The 17,398-nt window shown below is 33.6% G+C and overlaps 1 protein-coding gene across 1 annotated transcript in view; it reads left to right on the top strand.

The window, feature by feature from the left end:
* Positions 1–17,398, top strand: part of SPOCK3 (SPARC (osteonectin), cwcv and kazal like domains proteoglycan 3) — a 461,901-nt gene that overhangs the window by 439,347 nt on the left and 5,156 nt on the right. Inside the window, exons 8-9 of the mRNA XM_046656940.1 lie at positions 9,214–9,435; positions 15,372–15,434. Of these exons, the coding sequence (XP_046512896.1) occupies positions 9,214–9,435; positions 15,372–15,434 (285 nt within the window). The remainder of the gene's footprint in view (positions 1–9,213; positions 9,436–15,371; positions 15,435–17,398) is intronic.

Raw genomic sequence — 17,398 nt, 5'->3', positions numbered from 1 at the left:
GTTTGGAGTTGTGATTATTATATGAAATTAGACATTTTGAAATGCCAATTAACCTAGACTTGTGCCTTAAAGGGATAATGCAACTTTTTCTTAAATAAAGCTAAAGTGAAGAAATTATGAGACCACCTGAGTTTTCAGCCAGAGATAGGAGAAAACTTTCACCAATGAACAAATGTTTACAGAGCATCAGAGGAAAAAAAGTGGATTCAGATTATATCCTATAAGCCCTACTTTTCCAAGATTGTGTATATATGCATTATGTAATCAATGTACTAGTTAATATATAATGTAAATGTGTACCTGTGCTTATACTTGTGTAGTATGGAGCTCAGAAAGGTGGGAGGACTGGAAATATAGATTGTGCGCTATGAGTGATGTTGGTTAAAACAATGTAAGCGAGTGAGCGCCCCAAGAGAGCTGATGTGGCCTGAAGAAAAAAGGTCATCTGATAAATGAACATTGAAAATACCAGTATTTAAGGGATAGACAAAAGGAGAACAAATGAAAGACTGAAAAAAATGAATGAAAATAAGAGGAGAGAATGTTGTAAAATGTCCTAAGAGTTATGCTTGGTCTTTCACAAGGTCCACTGTAATCTATTTTTGACACAATGCAATGTAGCTTTACACCCTAGAATCCTGTTATTGATTGCTCAACAACAGCTAAATTACAAAATAGCAATTAATTGAATAACACTGTAAAATAAAGTATCACTTTTTTCAGGCAAAATTTGATAGAATCTCATAACATGATAAAAATTTCAGTTTATTGAAAGTATTATAATGACAGATTTTACAATAAAGATAAATTACAAAGGTTTTACATAAAACTTCTCTTTTAAATATTGCAAATATCAGTGAGATAACACAGGCAAAGACAAATACCCTATGATCTGTCTTATATGTGGAATTTAAAGAAAACAAACTCATAGCTACAGAGAAAAGATTGGTGTTGCCAGGGGTGGGGGTGGGGAGTGTGGGAAATTAGTGAAAGTGGTCAGAAGGTAAAAATTTCCAGTTAAAAGATAAATAAGATCTGGGGATGTAATGTACAGCATGGTGAATATAGTTAACAATACTGTATTGTATATTTTAAATTTGCTAAGAGAGTAGATCTTAAAAGTTCTCATCACAAGAAAACAAATTTGCAACTATAAGTGATGGATGTTAACTAAATTTATTGTGGAAATCATTTCACAATATATGCATATGTCAAATCACTATGTTGTACACCTTGGACTAATACAGTGTTATATGTTAATTATATCTCAAAAAAACTAGGGGGAAAAAAGAAAGCAAATAAGCTAACCTCAGTCATTTTAAATGTAGTTCTCATCCTTGTCAATGTACAAACATGGCAATTTTATGCTTTTTAATTTAATTGTTTGCATATAATATTCTTTTTACATTGACTTTAACCCACATACTTATTATTTTTAACATCACTAAAAATATATAGATCTCAAGTATCACATTTATTATAAGATTGAGACCTGGATTACTCCTGTTTAGAAAAACTGCCATAAAAGTTCATGAAAATAATTATATTCAAGGGAGGAGGACCTTATAAAAACAATAATCCAAGAAGTAACTTTAATAAAGTCATAGGAGGGCCAGCCTGGTGGTGTAGCAGTTAAGTGTGCATGTTCCGCTTCAGGGACCTGGGGTTCGCTGGTTGGGACTCCTGGTGCAGAACTTCGCATCGCTTGTCAAGCCATGCTGTGGTAGGTGTCCCACATATGAAGTAGAGGAAGATGGACACGGATGTTAGCTCAGGGCTGGTCTTCCTCAGCAAAAAGAGGAGGATTGGCAGCAGATGTTAACTCAGGGATAATCTTCCTCAAAAAATAAATAAATACATAAATAAATAAATAAAGTCAAAGGATTTCAGAGATCTTAAGTTGACTACATGTGGAATCAGACCCAGCAATATGAGTCCACTTTTAAAATAATTTTTACCCAACTGTGTATTATTCCTGAGTTTGTAATAAGATAATTTTATGTGATATTCAGATTCTCAGGAACTAGTTTTGAATATTCTATTGTATCAATTTCTTAATATCATATTTAAATTTTATAAATTTAAATTATCCTTTCAATTTTATAACTTTAAATTTCTCTCGCTTTATATTTATAGACTACCAGATCTGATCATATTTGACGACTACTAAAGAGTATTTCATAGATAGATCCTCTATCTTTATTTATGATAATAATGTGAATTGTAGGCTCCTGGAAATTGGGTATAGAGCCTATTAGAAAAAAATGTCCTAGTTGCCATACTTAGGGGGTCTCATTATAATTCAGACACAGCAACATTGGCACATTCCGAATAGTAAAGAAAAATATGGGAGCCAGCCCCAGTGGCCTAGTGGTTAAATTTAGCATGCTCCACTTTGGCCACCTGGGTTCGGTTCCCAGGTGCAAACCTACACCGTGCTCTGTTAATGGCCATGCTGTGCTTGCAGCCCACATACTAAAACATAGAGGAATCTTAGTTCAGGGTGAATCTTTCTCAGAAAAACAAACATATGGAATGTGGCACTTTTAGAAACACTAAAAGCAGATAATATTGCAGAGTTTTTAGATACATTTTACATACTTTCTGTTCATTTAATATTCTACTATGTTATTGTATTGTTAGGTCTACTTGTGTTCTAACATTCTAAAATGCGAATAAAAGCAAAAGTTAATGATAAGTTAAATCTATTTATGAGTAATTTTTCTTATATGCAATGTTACCTTTGCTCTAGTTTTAAAGTTAACTATAGAATAAAATGGGATCATTTGTAATAATCCATAAATATACTAATTTTGAAGGATTTCTAAGCCGTGATTAGAAGGTTGAAACTTTCAGCCCTACCCTGCATCCTCTGGGGAGGGGAGAGAGGCCGGAGGTTGCGTTAACAATCAATCATGCCTTCATCATGAAGCCTCCATAAAAATCTCTAATCTTCAGGGTTCAGGGAGCTTCTGAGTTGGTGAATGCATTCATGTGTTGGAAGGGTGGTGCGTCCCAATTCTATGGGAACAGAAGCTCCTGTGCTCAGAACCCTTCCGTACCTTACCCTATGTACCTCTTCATTTGGCTGTTCATGTCTATCCTTTATTATTTCCTTTATGATAAACTGGAAAATGTAGGTAATGTGTTTCTCTGGGTCCTGTGAGCCATTATAACAAATTATGGAACCTGAGGAAGAGGTTGTGGGAACCCTGAATCTGTAGCCAAGTCGGACAGAAGTGTGGGTACTCTAGGAACCCACTACTTACAATTGGTGTCTGAAGTGGGGGCATTCTTGTGGGACTGAGCTCATAACCTGTGGGATCTGCACTAACTCTGAGTAGATAGTGTTAGAATTGAAATAGATTGTAGGACACCCTGTTGGTGTCCACGGAGAATTACAGAATTTCTTGGTGTGGAAAACCCACACATTTGGTGTCAGAAGCGTTATGTGTAGAGAATGGGTTTTCATTTAAAATGAGAGATTTTTTTTCTCATTTTCTGATCACTTGAAAAGCTATCAAAGCTTAACTGGCCCGGTGGTGCAGTGGTTAAGTTTGCACACTGCACTTTGGTGGCCCAGGGTTTGCTGATTCATATCCTGGGTGCAGACCTGCACACTGCTTGTCAAGCCATGCTGTGGCAGGCATCCCACATATAAAGTAGAGGAAGATGGGCACAGATGTTAGCTCAGGGCCAATCTTCCTCAGCAAAAAAAAAAAGGGGGGGGAAGAGGAGGATTGGCAGCAGATGTTAGCTCAAGGCTAATCTCCCCCCACACACACAAAAAAATGCTGTTGTTTAGAGAAAACATCATGACAAAGTACTATGGGGTTTACAACATATATAGAATTAAAATGGATGACACTAATAGCAGAAAAATGTGGGAGAAGGTAAAGGTTTAAGTATAGTCTGGTAAATGTCTTACAGTATATGTGAAGTGGTATAATATCATTTGAAGGTAGATTATGATAATTAATGATGTATACTGTAAACCCTAGGTCAACCCCCCAAAATAAAATATAGTTAATAAACTATATTAATTTTCTTTTTGCTGATATAATATTACCACACAATTCAGCAAGTTAAGCAACACAAAGTTACCACTTTATAGCTTTGTAGGTGGGTCAAAAGTCCAATGCAGATCTCCCCACACTGAACGCAAGGTGTCTGCGCTGCCCCCTGCCTTTCTGGAGGTTCTGGGAGAGGATCCACTTCTTCGATAAGTTGGGTTGTTGTCAAAATTCCCTTCCTTGCAGTTAGAGGACCAGGGGCCCTGTTCCCTTGCTGCTTATTCCCAGCTTCTAGATACCACCTGCATTCCTAGGCTTATCTTCTCCTTCCTTCATCTTCAAAACCGTTTGTTTTCTTTCTCATTCCTGTCTGTTTACAGCGAGGAAAAGTTCTTCACTTTTAAGGTTTTATGTGATTACATTGGACCTATTCCAGGTCATCCACTATAATCACCCAATTTTAAGGCCAACTGATCAGCAACTTTAATTCCATCCACAATCTTCATTCCCTTTAGTCATGTAATATCACATAGGTCCAGGGATTAGAATGTGGATATCTTTAAGGGACCATTATTTTGTCTGCTGCATGAACTAAACTAGTGGATATTAAATGAGAATCATAAAAAAATAAAATCAACATTTGTAATCAAAAAGAAGACAGGGAAAGAGAGTAAAAGAACAAATAATAGAGGGGACAAATAAAATAATAGCAAGATGGGAGTTTTAAGTATAACCATATTGATAATAATATTAAATGCATATGGTCTTAACACTTCAATAAAAAGGTAGAGATTGTCAGACTTGGAAAAAAATGTGAAACAATGTTATGCTGTCTCTAAGACATCTAACTGAAGTATAAAAATATAAATTAGGTAAAAGTAAAATAATAGAAATTCTAATCATAAGAAAGCTGGAGTGGCTATGCTTATATAATACAGAGTAGACTTCAGAAATTGGGTAAAAGCTGTAAGTTTTATTGTGGTGTCACAAGTCAGATTTCTGGCTAGACCTAGAGTTTTATTTGTTTATTTTTTTTCCCTCAGAGTTGCCAAGTACTATCTATTGCTCCAAAATTTCCAAATAAGATGAGAAAAATAATTTTTCCAAATAAATTTTATTTTACACTTGTAATATCAAAAAACACCATCTTAAAGGCCAGCCCAGTGGCATATTGGTTAAGTTTGCATGTTCTGCTTCAGTTGCCCAGGGTTTGTGGGTTCGGATCCTGGGTGCAGACCTACACACTGCTCATCAAGCCATGCTGTGGTGGCATCCCACATACAAAATAGAGAAAGATTAGCACAGAACTTAGCTCAGGGACAATCTGTCTCAAGCAAAAAAAAAAAAAAATATTGAAAACTATATATTTAATTTAGAATATCAAAGTAATTTTATTTCTAGTACTTTTCTGTTACTTATTCTGTCGACTCATAAAACAATTTTGTATGTAAATACATCATTCAAAATCATAAACTCACTGTACTTTTGATCTTAAAGGCAACATATAGATCATGTTTAAAAAATCACCACATTATCTAGATGTGGATATTAAACCGTATATATGTTAGGTAACTTCACCAAGTAAGGTGGTGGCAGAATGTGGGCCAGGGACCTGAATCCAAATCAGAAATCTTGACATTCTCGATCTAAAACATTATTACACTTCACCAAATTTATCATTCACCAGACATGTACGCTATAAGAATTTCTTTTCTTTTTAACATGAAGGATAAACTCTTAGTTCTGTTGTCTAAAATTTGTTAAATATCTGTGCGTTCATATTTTCAGAAATATTCTTTTATGTTGATGTCTAGGTTGTAGAGTAAGCTCTCAAAATAGAACTACAAAAATTATGGAAAAGTTAAGGCTATTTTTCTTTTTTTAAAGATTGGCACCTGAGCTAACAACTGTTGCCAATCTTCTTTTTTTCTTTCTGCTTTTTCTCCTCAAACCCCCCAAGTGCATAGTTGTATAATTTGGTTGTGGGTCCTTCTAGTTGTGGCACATAGGACGCCACCTCAATGTGGCCTGATGAGCGGTGCCATGTCCGCACCCAGGACCCGAACCAGCGAAACTCTGGGCCGCCACAGCAGAGCGTGCGAACTTAACCTCTTGGCCACGGGGCCGGCCCCCCCAAGGCTGCTTTTCTTTCACACTATATTGAGAAAAAGAAGGAATAATGTGTTGAAACTGACAAGGATTTTTACATGGTACATCATAAAGGCTGGGCAGAGATAATTTTAAAATTCATGTTTTTTAAAGATTGATGATTGATCAAAGGAAACTCAAGGAATTGTGAAGATGTGATACCAATGATCCCCCCAAATCTCTCACATGGGTTATTCCAGTTACTTCCTACCAGTCTCCCACCTTCCACACTTGCTCCCCTATAATCCACATGAGGGCAGCGAGTGTTTTCCTTTTAAAACAAAAATCAGATCGTGTCATTCCCTGTTTTTAACATTTCAGCTGTTCTTCATTGTACTGAAAAGAAAGTTCAGAGCATGCTTGCTAGAATCTGAGGCTCTATTATCTCTCCGCTGATTCTCCACATGTTGTCTCTAAACAGGGAACACTAGTTGGTGAATCCCTAAACTGTTGGCCTTCTGCTCACTTTCTCTGGGCATTCCCTTATATCTCATCTGCCTCTGCCCACCCCCTCTCCCAGCGCCGAGAGCAAGCCTTCAGGCTTTGGCTGAATCTCAGAGCAGTCTTTGGTCTTCGCCTTTTATCTGCATGACTGTACTTAACTGTCTTTCTCCCGTGTCCTTTTCCCACTTTGGCCGTAACAGGACTAGTCACAAAGTAGAGAAGCAGATATTCACCTGGCAGTCAGATGTCCATCTCTCCTTCTTGCAGATACTTGTAGACTTTACTAGAATTCTCTAGAGCCCTCCATGCTAAGCTTTGGGAGACAAACCAGTTGAGTCCTCTATTCTCAGCAAGTAGGTAAAGGGAGAGGGTAGTCTCTTTTTACTAACTCTGAATGCTCACCAAAAGGTAATACCTCTTCTGTCTTCTTCCCATATCTTTTATTCATAAAGGCAGATATATCACCATTAGGCTTCTCCATCGCCCAGGAAAATGAGATTGGGTGGGAGGATGTGCTTCAATGTCATACCAGAAATCTCACACCAAGAATGAAGTTTCTTGTAACAATTTTGCAGAGTTTAGTGTATTTGTTTTCTACAGGTTGCTTTCTTCACTTAATCTCTGAGCATTCGACAACTTCAGGCAGTAAAAAAAAGTTTCAGACAACATCTCAAATCATGCTATTTTTAAAGTGAACTCCAAGGGAATAGAGCCTTATCTATATTTTTAACCCCATATTCCCAGAACCAAGGTCAGAACCTGGACAGTAAATAGGTAATGAGCAATTTATGTTTGCCATTTGTTTGTTTGTTTGAGTGGGAGAATTCTGTTTTGGTTTTACAAACAATTTTACAAAGAAAAGTGCAAATAATAATTAAAAAAACACTGAATTTCTTTCTCTATGCTTTTATGAAAGTGTCACAAATACCTCTTTGACTTTTGATCCCTATTACCTCGCATGGTGATGCACAGGTAGAAAGCACGAAGTATGTTCTGAATACATTAATAAAACGCATCCCAAAAAGGTGGCGAAGTTATGAGTTTCTCAAGTTCAAAAACCTCCTAGAGTCAGTGCCTACTTAATTTTTAATCCTAAACGCCCTGAAAATGCTAAATAGGATTTAAAAATTAAATCCTAAATTTTTATATTTTTATTTGCAATTATTATTACATCTTGAAGTATAACAAGCTAAAATCATCAAAATAGTCTTCAATCGTCTCTCAGTATCCAGGAGGGATTGGTTCCAGGACCCCTTTAGATACCAAAATCCACAGATGCTCAAGTCACTTACATAAAATGGCATAGGATTTGCACACAACCTCCACGCATCTTCTTGCATACTTTGAATCATCTCTAGATTACTTATTATACCTGACACGATGTAAATACTATGTAAACAGTTGTTATATTGTATTATTTAGGGAATAATGACAAGAATAAAAATCTGTACATATTCAGTAGAGACTCAGTCATTGTAGGCCTTTCTATGTGCGGTTGGCTGAATCCGCGTATGTGGAACCTGTGGATGACAGAGCGCCGACTGTATGTACGACTGGAACAGAAACTTAAGTAAATCCGAGAGAAAACTCCACTCATAAATGGTTAAACTACCCTTCAGCCTCTGCTGTTGAAGGTTAAATCGTTTTGCTCTTCAGTTTTCAGAAAGTTTCTATATCTCCGAACACATCATCTCTTTCATACCAATTAAGCGAGTTGTTGTTTTACTTTTACTTGTAATGAGTAGAAAATAGCAAATAAAACTAAAACTGGATTCACAAAATATATGGTAAAGCTAACTTAAACCTGACAAATAAGCATTGTTGGAAGTAGTTGTTTAAATTATGTTTCAAAACACTGACGTTGAATCCGACGCTGTTTAGGACACTGACCCTTGCAAGGTCTGTGGCTCACTCAGGGTAGCCCACACTTTGACGGTATGTAGCTTGCATACAAACCCAGTTCTGTCTTCTCTCTGTATCTGCTCCCATCCAATATAGCATATTTGTGGTTGTAAAAATTGCTTTAAAGGGAACAGAGGCAGAGTGGTGGTGTAAATTACACCGTGGTTCTTCTTTCTTTGGCTAATGTTTGTGAAGTATCAAATCACCATGGTTCTACCAAGACACAGAGCATTATCGAAGTTATTATTTATTATGTATAAATTATACTTTTGTTTAAAAGGTACTGTAATTTCTTTGAATGAAAAATGGATTTTATTTCCTTATTAATAGGATATTATTATTCAATAATACCTATATACATCTAATAAGGTATTCATCATGATAACCTATTTATTTAGAAAAAGCTTGAACAATAAAATGAATAGTAAATATATAATACAATTACAATAGTGACTGCCATTGAATGAATGACTAAATAGCACTTAATGCTTTATGTTCTGGGTAATTAAACTTCACAAATATCCTGAAAGGTAGGTATTGCTAGCCCCACTTTACTTTGAAAGAAATTACCCAAGATGAACTTTAAGTCTTTCTTCTGACTGTCGAGTGGGTGCCCTACACAAACCTACTATGATATTACTTTATTTTCCTTGCTGCTGATGGTGACTTTCAAATTTAGCTAATCCTCTTCTGTCGTTACTTTTAGGATTTGATACCAGTGTTTTGCCAATTTGCAAGGATTCGCTTGGCTGGATGTTTAACAGACTTGATACAAACTACGACCTGCTACTGGACCAGTCAGAGCTCGGGAGCATTTACCTTGATAAGAATGAACAGTGTACGAAGGCATTCTTCAATTCTTGTGACACGTACAAGGACAGTTTGATATCTAACAACGAATGGTGCTACTGCTTCCAGAGACAGCAAGGTAAAAGATGAGACACCTACTGATGCAGATAGCTGACCTGCATGTCAAATTTTATCTATTCCTTCTTGGTAAAAAAAAAAAAAAAAAAAAAAGTACACTATACCCCATTCATTTTGGTAGCTATTTTTCTTATTAGAGTAGTTAATAAAAGAGCCAATAAGCAGTGTGCTGAACAATATAACTCTACTAAGGATGCAAAACATGCTAAATAAGACGAAAAATAGTAATTAATATTTTATATTAATGCACTTCATTAAAGTTTCTATTATGAACCACCAAGAAGCACATAGAGATATGAGAACATAGATATTAAAAGTAATCATTAAAATTAATTTGCTATCTGCTTTGCCCATGGTGTAAAATAAATGGGTTTTTTATCACTATACTGTGGAGTTTTAATATTCTATTTTGTGATCTTATTAAGTGAGCTGAATGAACCACAGCATTCACCATAAAGTTATTTTTACTCAAGTGAGTTTAAAATGACTTAGTCCTTCAAACTTTTCAAAATAACTTAGCTTTATAAACATTCACTGGCAAAGAAAGTGTCTTGATTCTCTGGAAGGGGCGAGGTAACCTGAAGAGTTAGAATGATGCTACTTCTTCTGGCATCCTTCTTTATTAGAAAATGTAAACACAATGTAAAATGAGTCATGCTTACATAATCGACTGAATGATAATTAAAAGTAAGTATGTAAGGGAAACAGATCCAAAAAACTCGCATTATGCTAAAGTTTGGGTACACTAAGGAAACAATGATATGTGTAATTTGATGCTAATTTTACAAACAAGCTGGAAATTAGTCTAATGGGATACACCTGCTATTGTCACTGTATTTTTAAAATCCTTGACAGCTAAGAGAATGAACAAGCTACTTTAAACTATCTTAATGATTCTCAGTTTTTCATATGGAAAACTAACACATTACATAGGGCATTTTACTATCTCAATTACTTTTTCATGTATCAGTAATAGTTTAGTAATTAGGGATGAAATGGTTATCTATAATTTGATTAGTAGTGAGTCAACAGTAGGGTTTGTAGAGTAGCTTAACTATTTATAAACTACTTTAAACAGAGTTTAAAAATTAGATTTGCTTTATTAAGATATTCTAAATTTAAAACCAAGGCCCGGCCTGGTGGCACAGCAGTTAAGTTTGCATGGTCTACTTCAGTAACCGGGGGTTCACCGGTTTGCATCTCAGGCATGGGTTTACGCACCACTTACCAAGCCACACTGTGGTAGGCATCCCACACGTGAAACAGAGGAAGATGAGCACAGATGTTAGCTCAGGGCTAATCTTCCTCAAAAAAAAAAAATTCTAAATCATACTCACAGACACACAAACACACATACACATTGTTGACTTTACTATTATATATGTGCTTTCTAAGGGGTTGAACACTCCTAAAAAACTACATTCTAGTTTTAATGACTAGTATACACTTAAATCATTTAAAGAATAAAGAAATGAATCTGGGTAAACTGCCATAAAAAACATGTGATCTTTTGTCATTATGACAAATGTTATTTTAGTTTTTCTTTGAGTGTTATGACAACATATTTAAGTGTTTATACATGAACATTTAAAGATATTCTGGATAACTCTGAATGTTTCTTCTACAGAAATAAGTACTTTCTCTTAAAACATTCCTGCATTTTACAGTAATTGTAGAACTGATTAAAGATCCCCAAAGAAAAATTTTGCTTTACGTACTTTTTCATTTATTAAGCAGTATTCTTCCAAAGTGTTAAAATCTTTATAGTCACCTGAAGATATTCTCTGAGGTCATTTAATAAATGGTGGAAATAATTTAATAAATTGTACCTGAGCTGGCAAAAGGATTTATTCAAACTTCCAAAAGCTTAGGAGAGTTTGGCTAGTTATATTCATTACTTTAATATGCTAGAAAATGTTACAAAAGCTGTTAGGGGTAACCAGCTTATTGAATTAGTTCATTAAGTAATTTCATGAAAAAGAATAACCGTTAATTTAAAAATATATTTTTAACATTTCCCCTTATAAAAGAATGTTCTTCCTGTTTATTTTTTCAGTAAAAACACCAAATGCTTAAGTTTGCTATAATTAGAGTAATGTATGTGTGTGAGTGTGTATATACATATATTATATATAAAGAGAGAGAGAGAAAATAGTGTATAATGGGGTATTATTAATCCAGATTGACTTAAAATTGCAATCAAGACTGTAGTTGTATAATGTTGGAAAATAAAGTAATTGTGTTTTTTAAAAATACCCTTCAAAAATATAAAATTAAGTTTAATCTCAAAACTTTAATAAATGAGGTTGAGAATGTAAAATTTCAAGAAAGTGAAATACTTGTAGTTTTCCAAGGAAAAAGTGTTTTTAATTAAAATACGGATTTGTTTCTATGACTAATTTTCTGAAATCATGACAATTAAGCAATACAAAATGGATATGATTGTGGTTTGTATAATTCTTTGTTCTAAGTACGAAAGAATGAGTAAGAGGAATATTAATTTGAGATTTTGGTCACCTTAGGTGCTAACAACTTACTTTTGTAGAAGGATATTCTAAGCCTTTGCTTTAAAAGAGTAAGTCAATTACTAGTTGCTGTTTTATTGAAAGTCCTGTTGTGTAAGATCCAGAAAAGAGAAAGAAAACCAACGTTTATTCAGGTCCAATTAGGCTTTCTTATACATAAAATTATTTATTATCCAAATAGCCCTGTGAAAATATTCCCATTTTATGGCTAAGGACCAAAGCTTATTGATCTTAAACAACTTCACATTACAGAATGGGTGCAGGACCTGGGATGTGAAACTAGTGTCTTTGACTTCTGTCTCCAAGTAGTTTTAATTCTATATTCAGAATTTGCAAAGTAATTAGATATAAAATGTCATAGGGGCATCGCTGTGCAACTTGTTGGCAATCCTATTCACTACAGGTAACATCAGCAAGTGTTATTTCAGTGAACAATACATCCAATACTTTTTAGGACTACAATGAAAATAAATGACATTTTTACAGGTTATTTATATATTTAATCTACAGAAAAATATATCAAATTGTAGGTCATGTATTAATTTTACAAAAGATGCTTTTCCTATGTAATGAAAGACGCTAAATACACAAAATTTTGTCCTTTGGTATTATGAATATTTGAAATTTTTACAGATGAAATAAACCTAATAAAGTTATTCAAGTATATCCATTCTGTGGGAGGCTATATGAATAATAAAATATTGAGAAGAAAAGGAAATAAAGGCACTGGCTTCCTAAGAAGGAAGTTAGAGGGCTGCCTTGCTGTACAACTCCAGGGCACCTTTCATATTGGAATGGAGGTGGATGGTGTCCCTTTGGAGTTGTGCAGTACACAGCCTGTGCAACCATATGCTACCAACTTAGAGAGTCATTCACAAACCTCTATAATGTCTACTTTCTTTTCAGTTTTGACTCTAAATTGTATGTATTTGACAACTGATAAAAATATGCTCCCTAGCAGTGACTAGTTGAGAGTATAGAAAAAACACATTGGTATATTAATAACTATTGTAAGCATAAATATTCCCTTATTTATTTTTCCCAAAGACATTTTATTCAGTTCGAAATTGTGTGGGAAAATAAAAATGCATTGTTATCACTATATTGAAACTATCATTCCCTAGTATAGATAATATGTGAATGGTCCAATATAAGGGTTTAAGTTTTTAAATCCAGAATACAAAAAAATGAACAATGTCATTTTCAAAAACATTTTGAAATTTAACTATTTAAAACATTTTTCATTCTTTTTTTCTTGTTTCTCTAAACTAATGTTTGGACAATTACTTGTAAATTCAATGATTAAAATTAAAACATTTTTTATTAATTCACGATTCTCACACAATTTTAAGCATATAAACTCTGAATTTCCCATAAAGTTAAAACACTATTAGGTGGTAAACAGATTAGGGGAAATAAGTCTTGTGATAAAAATTTGTGCCTATCCCCTAAACTGAGTATTCATAGTCTAATTGAGTCCAAGCCTTCATGCAATTGGTTAGGTTACCACCCTTTCATCTAGATCTTTGCAAATGAGTTTAAATAATAGGAGAAACCTCAATTAGGCACTCTGAGTATACCTGAGTTAAAGGCCAGAGAGAGCTGCCTTATAAATAATGGGAAAACTATTGTATGTACTTGAACAGCCTACTCTGTCATGATTTCTCTTAAAATCTTAAAATGTTCCCTACACAGAGTTTGTAGGACAGTACTTAGAGTTATTTAGTGAGATTACTAATCAAGAGGCAGATTCAAATGTACTTGGATTTTTCAGTGAAAATATATGAAATATTACTTCTGCTTTATAATAATTGGCCCATAGCAACTAGAAGAATTTCTTTTGATGTAGTATTGAGACCTCAGCTAGAATCTTTCCTCTTGGTTCTAAATGTCATATCTGGAAGGCAGTAGATTTGAAAATGTCTATTCTATAAGCCCATACATTGCAACTTGATTCCTATTCCTTTAATACTTAGTAGAAGAGACTCACAAGATTATTAGGAAAAACAGAGGAGTCAATTGGGCCAATTTCAAAATGAAATAGAACAATAAGGTAATTATTTAGGCTTTTCGAACAAATTACTTTTCCTTCACATTTTGGATTTCCCAAGGAGAAACATTTTTTGGCCATACATATTAAACTACTATATATATATTAAGCACTTTGTCTCATTTCCTCATTCTACTTTGTTACTTACATGCAAATTTAATAACTGAATATTGTGATGTAGGTATACTAAAGGATTTTTAAATTATTTGAATTAATTATACCTTGCCTTTTTTATAAAAAGTTGTAGTGTAGGAAAATAGGTACTAGTCAGTAGTTTATGAGTTTTTATATAGCAAGTAAATTAGCAAATTTTTATAATAGGTGTACAAAATACATTGAACTATTTTCAGATAAGAATATATATTATATATAGGAATATATATAATTATATATAAAAATAACATGAGCCAAACTATATTGTGTCTATTTAGAATTTAGACTTCTCTGAAAGCGTTCTCCTTTAAGTAGTTGAGTTTGAAAAATGGACAAATATTTATTTCCAAATTGGCTTAATGTGTTGTTTATTTTATTTATTTATTTATTTATTTTTCCTGAGGGAGATTTGCCCTGAGCTAACATCCACTGCCAATCTTCCCCTTTTTGTATGTGAACCGCTGCCATAGCATGGCCACTGACAGATGAGCAATGTAGGTCTGCTCCTAGGAACCGAACCCAGGCTGCCAAAGAGGAGCATGCTTAACTTAACAACTAGGCCACGGGGACTACCCCTTGAGTTTATTTTTTTAAAGATAGCTTATCAGAAATTATTGCATATTATATCCTATTTCCAAGTTGCATATATTCTTGAAGCATCTGGGTGAAACCAAACAGATCAAAGCCTAAATAATATTCAAAGTCAATAATATTCAATATCAAAATTTATAATAGTGTCTCTCATGTAACTTGCAAGAAGCATTACCTTTTTGGTAGATTACTTTTTTAATGCAAAGCTGTTTCTCTATATCATAGAAGCTGTTTTAAATGAGGGAGAAACATAATCACTTAATTGTTTGGGCAGCAGGTCATCGGTTGGATTTACATTGCTGAGTTGATGGATCTTTGAAAAGTAAATGATAAAAATAATTTTCCATCATATAAGTATTTTATACCATTCTCTTTCTTTTAATCTAATTCTGTCATTCTGAGAAAAATAAGATAATCTAATATTAATAATTAGGAAAACCTCTCTCTTTCTCTCTCTCTCTCTATACCTATATGTATGTATGTCCATGAGTAGAATAACTGATATGTAATATGTGGCTTCTAAAGCCATGTAAAAACTAGCTGAAGTTTAATATCATAGAAATTGCACTTTCTTTGCTTAACTGTACTCCTTAAGTAATACTTTTAATGTCATTGCAGACCCACCTTGCCAGACAGAGCTCAGCAATATTCAGAAGCGGCAAGGGATAAAGAAGCTCCTAGGTGAGTAATAGATCATTCTTCTGAAGCCTTTATTGCTTACATAAATAACCCCAGGGAAACAGCAACATAAAATCAATATTAATCCAACAAAGATAGACTACACTAAATTTCAGTAACAAAATTTATGAAGTTTTTGAAAGCCATTAAACTTACTTTTATTATCTTACCTATTGAAAGATATTATGTCTGTTTTATTACCCTAATATAATGTTCATTTTGAAAGTTATTAAGTAAAAAAGAGATTTAAACAATGCTAAAGTTAAAGCATCAGCAGAAATTTCAATTCTACTTCCATGGTTAATAATTCAAGAATTGATGACATACATATGGAGAGAGTGAGAGAGCGAAAGATAGCTAGATAAATAGATAAATAGATAGATGTGGGGTAAAAGCATGCTCTTGGTACCTTGGGGGACTTTGCCAGATTTTTTAGTGTTTTCCATCAGCAGTTTTATTAACTTACTTTTAGTAAGTAAATGTATGTATTAGATACATGATAGATAGATAGATAAATTCTAGATTTCACCCAAAGCCTTGAAATATTGGAATATTTGGCTATCAAGAGATTATTAAACTATCATATATGATTATTTTATTTGTTCTTATAAACATACAAATTTTAAATGAACTTGTTTTGGAGCAATTTTAGACTCAGAAAAATTTACAATGATAGTACATAATTTCCATATACCCTTCACCCAGCTTCGCCTGCAGTTACCATTTTACCACGTATCAAATAACCGTTGCTCATTAGTCAAATCTAAGAAATTAGCATTTTTATAACCCTATTAATTAAGCCTCAGACTTTATTTAGATTTCACCAGGTTTTCCACTGGTGTCCTTTTTCTATTTTAGAATCCAATACAGAACACTACATATGCCATTTTTTAAAATGTATATTAATGCCCTTGTGTATTTAGTGACACATAATTTTATAATGTTTTTGGATCTGATTAATCTGTATTATATTATGCTATGTTATCTTTGTAATTATAATATTGTATGTTTTGATGAAAAGGTTTTTCATATTACTTGAAAATTCATAGTTCAAAATAAAAAGGCTAATTTTTTGTAATACAGCATTTTTAGATGTGAATCATTGCTAGTGATAAAACCTACAATATGTCATGTTTCTCTTAACTCTGTACCAAATGCATGCCATACTACTTTTTGCAAGTAGAAATAATACATTCATACATAGGGGGTTATTTGTTTCCACAAATCAAAGTCTAGCCATGTACAATAGGAAAAACCACTGAAATTCAACTAAAAAATATTTTAGACTTGATCAGCATCTATTAGTAACAAAAATCTATTAAAATTCAAGCTTTGATTATCTGAAGTTACAAAAAAATGAAAACATGTTTAGCGCCCATTTGGGGAAGAGTTACCTTTATTCTATTTCCATAATAAAAATGAGTCATTATTAGAGAGGACTCAACTTAAATATTTCTTCTGATTTGGGTAGGATAATGTTACTTATCTCAAATCTGATCTGTTGTTATAATGGAGTAGGATGATATATGTCATATTGACATATGACAATTTGCAGATTCAGTCTTGGTTAATGTCTGCAGCTTTAGCATAATTCTTTTTTCTTTTTCTTTTTTCTTCTTTGTTTTTGCTGAGGAAGATTTGTCCTAAACGAACATCCATTGCCAATCTTCCTCTTTTTTTTTTTCCTTGAGGAAGACTAGCCCTGAGCTGACATCTGTGCCAATCTTCCCCTACATTAGCATAATTATTAATAATGCTCTCCTTCATTTTCAAAGTGTACTGGAATAAAGGATAAATTAAACGGTCATGATAATTATACATCACAACATTTTTATGTCAAATATGTGAAATTGTGGTAGTTTTTTAAATGGTAGAGATAAGAATGTTGCAAATTTCCTTTATTTTTGCTGGCCTTAAATCCACAGAAGGTGTTCTCAAGTTTTCTATATTGGTGACATTCTGTCGAC

Source organism: Equus quagga, chromosome 3 (assembly GCF_021613505.1).
Source record: "Equus quagga isolate Etosha38 chromosome 3, UCLA_HA_Equagga_1.0, whole genome shotgun sequence".
Taxonomy (NCBI): domain Eukaryota; kingdom Metazoa; phylum Chordata; class Mammalia; order Perissodactyla; family Equidae; genus Equus; species Equus quagga.
Note: the sequence above shows the minus strand (reverse complement) of the source record. Positions and strands in the feature narration are given on the sequence as shown.